This window comes from Petaurus breviceps, unplaced genomic scaffold (assembly GCF_028583685.1).
Source record: "Petaurus breviceps papuanus isolate PSGF00001 unplaced genomic scaffold, PetGlider_PUasm1.0 78, whole genome shotgun sequence".
Classification (NCBI taxonomy): domain Eukaryota; kingdom Metazoa; phylum Chordata; class Mammalia; order Diprotodontia; family Petauridae; genus Petaurus; species Petaurus breviceps.
Window position 1 is genome coordinate 2,417,719 of NW_027186502.1, and position 10,629 is coordinate 2,428,347.

The following is a 10,629-nucleotide window of genomic DNA, read 5'->3' on the forward strand; positions in this document are numbered from 1 at the left end:
GCTAACTTTTACACGTGGCAGGCAGTCACTTGATTCATGATGGAACTCAGAACTCTGTCACCAGCAGCCCCTCTCCTTCCACCTTCTCTCACCTGTAAGTTGGTTATTTCATGCCATTTTATTCTTACCTTTAGCCAATCTCGTGAATCATAGAGCATTATCAATGGTGCTCAGAAATTCAATTCACCCCTGGCCAACTTCCAGCTTACCCTATAAGAGAGGTTCTCTTAGAGCGGATCCATGAAGGTAACCACTATATTTCCATATAATTGGTTTCCTTTGTAATTCTGTGTGCTTTACTTTATACACTTAAAAATAATATTGTGAAAAGGTGTATGTAGGCTTTACCAGACTGCCAAAAGGATCCATGACACTTGCTATTTGACTCACTAGCAATATGGAAGAAGGCTCTATATAGCTCAGAATACAAACCGAAATGAGGGGGGGGGGGAGAGGGTGGTTAGAAATCTCCAACCAGTCTTTACACTATCACTACCAGCTTATTCAAGTGGGATAGGCTTAGAGGCTGATTGCCCTCATTAAAACTCGATAAGAATGAACAATAGATAAAAGAATCTTTGGGCTCGTTTTAGAAGGAGCTAGATAAGATGAGAGGCTTCCCCATTTCGATTCCACAAATATTTAATAACTGTCTACTTGGACTAGGCATTGTGGTAGGCCCTAGGGACACATTTTGAAAAATGACCATCTTTGCCCTCAAAGAGTTTCCAGTCTACTCAGGTAGATGAGATGTATATGACTTAGATTATGATAAATGCACAAGTCAGACTGAGGCTTGAGTGATTAGGGGAAGGGGAGAATGCTTAGAGTATCACCTAACCATATGTTAATATGGGGGAACTCCCTCCTCCAACTCAAATCCAACCCAAGTATAATTTAATAGATTAACGCTAGGGAGTAGTCTGAGTCTGTCAAAGATTGAATGACTTGGCCCTTAGTCACTGCTAGTAAATAACTCAATCAAGATTTGAACTCAGGTCTTCCTGATTACCAGACCTCTGTGGTTTTACTGTCTAAAACTGGGTCATTTTTTCTTGGTAGCATCTGAAAAGTCCTTATTGCTTTTTTTATTTTAATAGATTTTAATGACTACCACACACCTTATGTTTTCAGACTTTGGGTGGTATAAGAGGTGGAAGGCAATTGGTCTAGGCCTTCCTAAGTAGCTGGGAGGGAAGAAATTTGAGGTTCCCTATCCTTAATCAGATAATCTCTATATACATAGGATGACCACGAGTCTGAAAGGCCAGTTCCCACCAGCTCCGGCATCACAGGCACCCTTTCCCCTCCCTCTATCTCACTAAGCCCTGGCTGAGGTCATGTCTCATTTCTTCTGCCTCATCTTAGGCCTTCAGCTGACCCTGGCTTTGAGAAAGACACCGCAGCTTGAGGAGGCTTCCTTGCTTCACTTTATGGGCCTGAACAAGGTACCCTCACCCCAGGTAGCACAACCCGTGCCCTCCATCCTGAAGAAGATCTTCCAGGAGAGACAGAAGGCTGCAGCCACAGGACACTACCAAAAGCTTTGCTATGTGAAGGAGTTTGGGGTCCCTGGGAACCTGATCCGTCTTTTCCAAGACCGAGGTAAGAAAGAATGCAGAAAAGTAATATTTACTCTTTTAGAATGTCAAAGAAACAAAAAGGAAGGCTGTTTTTTGTTTCTGGGTGCAACACATACATGATCAACTCACTCTAACAGACTGTATTAGTGAGTACTTCCTGCTCCCCAATTCCCTATGTCAGGAATGTTCTCTACCTCTGTCAAACCTCAAAAAATTCCCTCATCTCCCACCCCTCAAAAGCACCATCTTTCCTTAGGTGCTAAATGTGTACCTACATTATGCTCTTACTGAGCTTTATTGCATTCTATAGTTATTTGTAAATTATAACATGACCCACTACTAGATTACAAACTCCAACAAGGCAAAGCCAGCTATGTTTTTCTTGATATCTTGCCTAACATTTATTGGTTACAACATTTTATTCATAGTAAACTGTTCATGTGAATTACATTGAATGAAACTAAATATTCTCCCTCCTCCCCTGAGAAGCTTAGTTTCACCCAGTGTAGTATCAATGCATTCTAAACTTCTTCACCCCCTTCTTTCATTAAAAGCTCCCTTTGGTTGCATAACTGAAGAGTATGAATTTCAACAAGAGATTTCTAAAGACCAGACTTGTGTGATTTCAACAATATAGTGTATTCCCTCAACCAATGCAATTTACTGTATTGGAGAATCACCTGGGGCACTGAAGGGTTCATTAACTTGTTCTAGGAGGTCACACAGCCAGGACTGCAAACCTACTTGTCCAGAGTCTCTCAGGCCAGTTCTCTTCCAAACACAGCAAGTTGTCTCCTATAGTGACAAGTGGCACACCAAGCTTAAGAAATAGCCACAAGCCTGCTCAGCTGAGTTTCATCCAGCATGAAACAGAGGTTTCATTATAGATGAACCCAAACATGCCCCCCAATACACATGCACAGAGACACAAAAGCATTTACAGAGTTCATTCTCATACATTCTCTCTTAGCTCTAGAGTTCAGAAAAAAAGGCCTAGAATTCTGTAAAGGGGATAGGTAGGGGATGAAAAGGGAGTGGGGAGGGGGAGGGAGAGAGGCGGAAAAGACCAATTTTTATTCCTTCTACTTGAAGTCAGACAGACTTGTCTTCCTGAGTTCAAATCTGACCTCAGACATTTACTAGCTGTGTGACCCTGGGCAAGTCACTTCACTTTGTTTACCTCAGTTTCCTCATCTGTAAAATGAGTTGGAGAAGGAAATGGCAAACCACTCCAGTATCTTTGCCAAGAAAACCACAAATGGGGTCATGAAGAGCTGGACACAATGAAATAACAGAACAACAAAAACTAAATACTAACTACAGGAAATTGAGGATGAGAAGCAACACAGATGGCTTTTTGGAGACAGAAACTAAATAGCATTTTCTCTTTCTTTGGGGCAGGAAGGAGATCATACGCAGGTGGCACAGTGAATAGAGTGCAGATTTAAGACCTGAGTTCAAATCCTGCCTCAGGTGCTTACTAGCTATGTAACCCTAGGCAACTCTCTCAGCCTGAGTTTCCTCATCTATAAAATGGGAATTATAATAGTACCGGCCTTACAGGGTTGTCATAAAGATCAAGTGAGATAACGTACATAAAACACTTTGAAAGCCTTAAAGTCCTAGATATGAAGAATCTATCTAAGTACTAGTTATTATTATTAGTGTCCTATTGAGAAAGAGCATTGAGCTGGGAATGAGGAGACCTGGGCTCTCCAACCAGCCGTGAGCATGCATACAGCAGGAACCAGATATGTGGGCACATCCTGAAGGAGTGCTCTCATCTGTCTGTTCTCTTAAGGGATGTTCCACCAGGGTGTTCCAGCTTTTATATATTCATTTATTGAGTGGATAATACCATAGATATTGAGCTTTGAAGGCAAGGTGAATGAAAAGAATAAAAAGGAAAGAAAGAGACTTATTCCTTTCTGGTGCTAGCTAAAATAGAACTGCTTATGGTATCCCCTCCTTGCACACTACACCACCACCACCCATGAAATGGTCAAGATTTCTCTGGCACAATCCAGTCTTGACTCTTGAACATTTTTCTTACTTTTTCTAGCCATATAGTAGGAAAGGCCAGCATTTTTTTTTAATGTTTATTTTAAAATATATACAATAACATGAACAAAATAGAAAAATTCTTGCTTCTTATTTCTTCTTTGAACTCTGCATTTTCCTGAATTTTGCTTATTATTAGTTGGTGTTGTTATTATTATTATTGTTATGAACGAGATGGCCAATGGTCATCTCAACGTGTCAGTTCCAGAGATTTGTAATATGGTAGTAGCAGGTTATAGGCCATCAACATAGAGTGTCACAGGGTCGTCCAATTCTCAGAGAAGCCCAGAGTCACACAACCAGTTAAGTTTGAGGAGCTTAATTTGAATCTAAGTATTTCTGGCTCCAGATGATTATATTATCCACTTTTTTCTCTGCCATTTTATGGAGATGGGACCCAAATTTCATTGGTAAACCCAGGCAAGATTTATTATGCAAAAACTCTCTATGGAAGCATATCAGCACCTTATCTGCAGACTCAGAGAGTTGCCAGGTCACCAAGAGTTGGAGTAACTTTCCCAGGGTTATACAGCAAATGTGTGTCAGAAGCCATTTTTATAGCTCCATAGACTTTCACCATATAATACCCCATTATTCACTCCCTGTCCATTCCTCTCCTATAGTCACATACCCCTAACATATAAAGAAGAACCCTCAATAAATTAATTTAACTTATTACACATATATTCATTGTATATATAATTTAATTTAAAAATTAGAGAAGATAAAATTGATGGATTTGATTTTTATAAATAAAGAAAAATATCATCTAAAATAATGTTAGTATATGTGTGCTGCCCATGTGACAAGATTAAAAAGAAAGGAAACAGATTCGGGGGGAAAAACTTTGCCATAAATCTCTTAAATAAAAACTCCAAAATCCCTGTCTCTGTCCACAACACCGAGTGCTGCCTCTCACTCCTGGCGGGGCCACGGATAAACAGGTGGAACTGTGAATTGGTGGATATCTTTTGGGATAGTTACATAACAAGATTCAAAGAGAGTTACAAAACTGTTCATCGTCATAGATTAAGGGCTGGAAGGGATCTTGGGCTTCTATGGTACAGTCTCTTCATTTTATGGATGAAGAAACCAAGACCCAGAGCAGAGAAGTGAATTGACCAAGGTCACAAAGGTGGCAGAATTAGGATCTGAACCAGGTCCTTCTAGTGCCAAACCTCACACTTTTTTCCCCACTACCTACCACAGCCTGACTCCTTTCAGACCTTCACTAAAGAGACTATGTCCTAATGATATAATGAAAAAGAAAAATGAAAAAGACCAATCTATACAAAAATATCCAGAGTAGCATTATTAATAGCAAAAACATCTTATGACTTGGAAATGGCTAAGCAAATTTTGTGATGTGAATACAATGGAATGTTATGCTATAAAAATGTTAACAATGAAGACTAAGAAGAAATATGGGAAGATTTACATGATGCAATGCAGAGTAGAGAGTTATTTGAGCAATCACACATACACTAACAATTTTATAATAAGAAGAATAATTTTCATTTTTCAATTGTTTCAGTTGTATCCCAACTCTTCATGACCCCATTTGGGGTTTTCTTGGCAAAGGTACTGGAGTGGTTTGCCATTTCCTTCTCCAGATCATTTTGCCCTGGAGATCTTCACTTCCTCCCCATTGGGAATGCCAAAAAGAAAAGTTGAAGAAACTGTAGCTGCAAATGCTGATTAACTATAAAGACAAGAAGCTTGATTCAAAAAGAGCCCTACATTATTAATCCAATCACTTTGAACACTCGCCAAGATTTGCTTAGTGAGATAAAGATAATGCAGTGATAATAATTTCAATGTGTTTCTTTTATGGGAATGTGGAATGGGGGTAGGGAAGAGATGAGTACTTAGCACAAGTAGGAGCTATCTTTACCTTTCTTGCTAGACAGTAGTCAGTCAGTCTTAAAACATTTATTAAGCCCCTACTATGTTCCAGACATTGTGCTACATTCTAGGAATACCAATTTTTTTAAAAGTCAACAGTCTTCAAGTCAAAGACAACACATATGCTGAAAAGTGAAAAAAAAAAAGCGTATCATCATTAACAACCCACTAAGAGGTGTGGAAGCATTTTTAAGATGAAATATGTTTAAAGCATTAAGACCTTTTAAAATATTCGAAAAAAAAAACTCTGTTTTTCTGCCCCAAAAAAGTGACTAGGGAAATAATCAACAAATCTTTATTAAATACTTACTAGGTGTTAGTTACTAGTATGTCCTGCAAACACTTTTAATTCATCATGTCTCAAACTGAATGCATCTTTTTACTTCAACTGATATCTTTCCAAACCAAGGAAGTTTTGCCCCGGGATTCAGAATCATGAAACAAGGGGGACAAATGCTTTGAGGCAGGCATGTGGTGAGATAGCTTATGTAGACATCTGGATGGGATGGGAAGCTAAAGTATGACCTGGTATCAACAGCCAACCAATCAATATAGAGGGATAGTAGACCAGTTTGCACACACTCCGTTACCAATCTATTAGTTCGGGCCCTTGGGTGTGATCTTCAAAAATAAGTGGAATAACTCCCCCAGGGTCTGAGTTTGGATTCTGGAGGTCCCTGGTTCAGGCTTCAGGTCCCATATGGAGGGGGTCCTGGTCCAGGTCAGGAGGAGCAGGTCATTTGTACTATCTATTGAATGTCCTCATCATGCTCGACAAGTACAAAGCAAAACCCACTATCTTTCCCCCTAAATCTTCCTTTTGAACTTTCCTATTGCCATAAAAGTCTTAAACATCCAAGCTCAAGACACTGAGGTCACACTTGGCTCTTCACTTTCCCCTCACCTCACATTTACAATGTATTGCCAAATCTTGCCACTTCAACCTTCTCTCATAGATGTCCCTTTCCCTCTTCTCATGCAGCCACAGCCTTAGTTCTGGTCACCACCTCACCCCTAGACTATCACAATGGCCTTTGAACTATTCTTTCTGCCTCCACTCCATTCTCTACTCTGATGCACAGGTGATTTTTCTAGAACATAGATCGGACCATGTCACCTGCTCAATGAATTCAAGGGGCTCCCTGTTACCTTCAAGATTAAGTGATTATCACCTAAAACTCCTCATGACCTTCCTACCTTCTCTATCTTTTTACACTCCCTGCCACACACTCTTATAGCCTATGTACACTGGCCTACTTGCAGTCCTTGAACACAACTCTCTTTCCCATCTCCATGCCTTTGGACTGACTTTCCCTATTCCTGGACTGCTGGGAGCCCCCATCCCCACTTCTTGGTTTCCCTGGCTTCCTTCTGAATTCTGCTCAAAGCCTACCTTCCACAGGATTCCTTTCTTGGTCCCCCAGTTACTAATGCCTTTCCCTTTCAAATTATTCTGTACTTATATACTCTGTAATAGATCAGGTTATTTACAACACACTGCCTCTTCCATTAGAATGGGAGATCATTAAGGGCAGGGATTATTTTTTTTTCTCTTTGTGTTCTCAGCACTTTTGTCCTTCCCTTGTGTTTACTCTTTGTGACCTCATTTGGGGTTTTGTTGGCAGAGATACTGGAGTAGTTTTCCATTTCCTTCTCCAACTCATTTTATAGATGAGTAAACTGAAACAAACAGGATTAAATTATTTGTCCAGAGTCACACAGCTAATAAGTGTCTGAGGCCAGATTTGGACTCAGGCAGAGGAGTCTTCCTGACTCCAGGCCCAGCACTCTAACCACTGCACCACCCTCTCAGCACATAGCACAAGGCAGATAGTACTAGCACTTAAAAAATGCTTCTTAACTGACTTCATGTAGTTTTTAATGAAGAAAGTGCTTTGCAAACCTTAAAATGTTATACAACTGTGTAATTGTTGTTTTTCCATACAATACTATCTCTTAAGGTTTTCACACGCATCTCCAATTTTTCCTCTACTAACTTCTTGACCTTTACCTAGAAACTTTTTTAAGTTTCCCCAATCATTAGAAAAATAAAAAACCCTTTACTTTTACCCTATTTCTGCCTCAATGTATCTTGCTGTCTCTTTCCTTTGACCTCCCACTTGTGAAATCCAGTGGCCTTTTCATGTCAGTCCTCATCTTCTCTATTTCTCTGGAGCACTGCTGCCTGCCAGTTCTCTAGACATTGGCCTCCTCTAGCTTCCATATTGTTCTCTCTTCTCTTTTCTATGTTTATGAACAAAGGTGCTTCTCAGTCTTGTTAGCTGCTTCATTTTCCTAATTCCTTTCCTTATTCAAGGACATCTCTTTTCCTTTATCTGCCTTATGCCTTCACTTGCCATGTTCTGTTTATTCTTGCTCCAACATAACCTCTCAGACCTCTCCCTTACTACCACCCTAATTCAGATTTCATTCTTTCTCACTTGATCTATTTCTTCGCCATCAGTCATTCCCCTCTCCAGCCCATTTTTTGCTCATGTCAAAGTAATTTTCCCAATAAACGAGTCTGATCTAAGTCTTCTTCTGCCTTCAGTAGTTCAGCATTGTCTATAGGATAAAATGTAAATTTCTTGTTATAATATCTAAGGTCCTTCATAATCAGAATCTAACTTGACTTTTCCAGCTTATTTCATGCTGCTTGAATTTATGAATCTGTTCCCTGTTCTCCTGCCTTCTTCTACCTCTATCCAGTTTCACAGAGAACTCTCCATGCCATGAATAGATTCTGTATTTCTATCTACTGAATTCTTCTTTCTTTTTTTTTTAAAGCAATTGGGGTTAAGTAACTTGCTCAAGGTTACACGGCCAGTTATTTCTGGGTGTGGTGCTGAGTATCTGAGCCCGGATTTGATCCAGGTCATCCCGACACTGGAGCCAGTGCTCTTACTTACTGAGCCACCTGGCCGCCCCTAAGCAATTGGGGTTAAGTAGCTTGCTCAAGGTTACACAGCCAGGTGTTTCTGGGTGGGTGCTAAGTGTCTGAGCCCAGGATCTGAATTCTTCTTTCTGCAAGATCTATCTCACCTGCCACTTTCTTCATGAAGATATGGCTAACACTCGCATTGATGAGTGTTGCTTCCCTTCTTTTCTATTTTTACCTCGCCTGTGCATTTATCACATTCTAGAATATAGGAATGAAACAGAAAGAAATGAGAGATTTGGGGAGAAGAGGAGTATCTTCTGGTATTAGGAAAATTGCTTGGACAGCAGTATAAAAGGAGGAATGGAATATGGATAGAATGGAAACAGAAAGACCAATTACAATAGGGTAGATGAGATGGGGTCCTACTTCTGGTGGCTGCAGTGGGTATGGAAAGAAAGGTACTGACCCACAAGATATTGGGAAGGAGAATGTACAGGACTTCAAAACTTACTAGATATATGCAATATATATGGGTGAGGGAAAAGGCAAAGATGATGGAGGTTATGAGCCTGAATGATGGTAACAATACTGGTGCCAACAGCCAAAATTGGTAAGTGGGAGAGCAACAAATTTTACAGGGAAGGTGAGTTCAGTTTGGGACATGCTGAGTTTGGGGTGTCAGTGGTTCATCCTAGTGGACTTCTCTAGGAGACAGTCAAAAACCAAGATTAGTACAGAATGTTAGCTATGGAATTCATGTCATTGTGATGCCATAAAGAAACCATAGAAATGCCCAGGGATCAGGGTGTCAAGAGACAAAGGAGGGCAAGGATAGAACCCATATTTAAGTTTCTGAAGTATTTCTCTTTTTGCTTGTCCTTAAGGGCCTTAGTACATACTTGGTGAGTGAAGAAATGGGAGGCCTTAGCTTAAGATTTTGACTTAGACCCTTAGTGTGTTAGGTGCTTTATAAAACTAATTTTCTGAAAGTAAGGCAAAACTTAATCTCCTGAGGGTTGTTTCCTTCTATAAATCCACATTTTTGCCCTCTCTTATCTGGCATACATTCCCACTGAGCGGTCCTCAAAGTCACAGCTTTATTTCACATGATAGGAGAGTATAAAGTTCCACAGATGCTGATATGTATTATTTCTTTGTCCCAATTCAGGTGCCCTTTTTTACCCCAAGGAAGTGGCCCGAGCTCCACCATGCCCACAGAAGTTTCTTTTCTTCAACCTTTCAGTCATCACCCAAGATGAGCAGCTAATGATGGCCAAGCTTGATCTGAGGTTGGGGCTTAACGCTTACAATGCCCTGCAAGAAAATCTGGAGATAATAGTGTCTCTGGTCCAAGGACGTGCCCCTAAGCCAGACCAAAAGCTCCTACTTCACTATCTTCCCAGATTTCAAGGTGTTCTTCATGTTGATCTGCTGGAAGTGGTTAGGGAATGGAACTCCAACCCCCAGAGTAACCTGGGATTGGTCCTGGAGTTGTTGCCAAAAGGGGATAATGACTCTACCAGGACAATCTACCCTCAGGATACCTGTGACAACTGGAGACAGTCCATTCAGGCCTCTCTGATGGTGGTGACCCTAACCCTTCAGGAATGCCCCCAATTTCCTCACTTTCCCAGAAGGAGGAGGGCCACCCTTCCACCTATGGAATCTACCTCTAGGCACCTCTGCCAGCGTCACCAGATGGTCATCAACTTTGAAGAACTGGGTTGGCACAAGTGGATCATTGCTCCCAAGGAGTTTAGGACCAACTACTGCAAAGGAGATTGTCCTTTCTCACTTATGGCTTTCTTTAACAGCTCCAACTATGCCTTCTTACAGACTCTCATGAGTTCTAGAACCCCTGAAATCCCCAAAGCTTCCTGTGTCCCCACAAAGCTATCCCCCATTTCCATGCTTTACTATGACAGTGATGGCAATATCATCCTTCAAAACCATGAGGGCATGGTGGTTGATGAATGTGGTTGTGGGTAGCCAAGTGTGTAGACCATAGATGTGTAGGGTAGATTATAGATGTGAATACCCAAAGTTTAATAAACCTACTTACTATTTAGTTTTCTTATCTCTAGGATTTGAAATCACAGTCAACTTCTTGGAACTTAAATTATTTCATTTCCCTAAGGAATAGTCAAAGAAACCGTGATACAAGATAGTAATGGAAGTAAGAGAGTAAACCAGAATAAT

The 10,629-nt window shown here is 40.6% G+C and overlaps 1 protein-coding gene across 1 annotated transcript; it reads left to right on the plus strand.

Moving 5' to 3' along the window:
- The first annotated feature begins 1,340 nt into the window (after positions 1-1,340).
- Positions 1,341-10,419, plus strand: GDF3 (growth differentiation factor 3). The gene is made up of 2 exons (XM_069106057.1): positions 1,341-1,605; positions 9,599-10,419. Exons 1-2 carry the CDS (start codon positions 1,341-1,343, stop codon positions 10,417-10,419), a joined length of 1,086 nt encoding a protein of 361 aa, XP_068962158.1.
- The last annotated feature ends 210 nt before the right edge of the window (positions 10,420-10,629 follow it).

Bases quoted from the DNA above. Each gene is read 5' to 3' on its own strand.
- GDF3 (XM_069106057.1), top strand. From the start codon at position 1,341: ATGTCTCATTTCTTCTGCCTCATCTTAGGCCTTCAGCTGACCCTGGCT. The intron at 1,606-9,598 runs GTAAGAAAGAAT...GTCCCAATTCAG, and splicing joins CCGTCTTTTCCAAGACCGAG to GTGCCCTTTTTTACCCCAAG.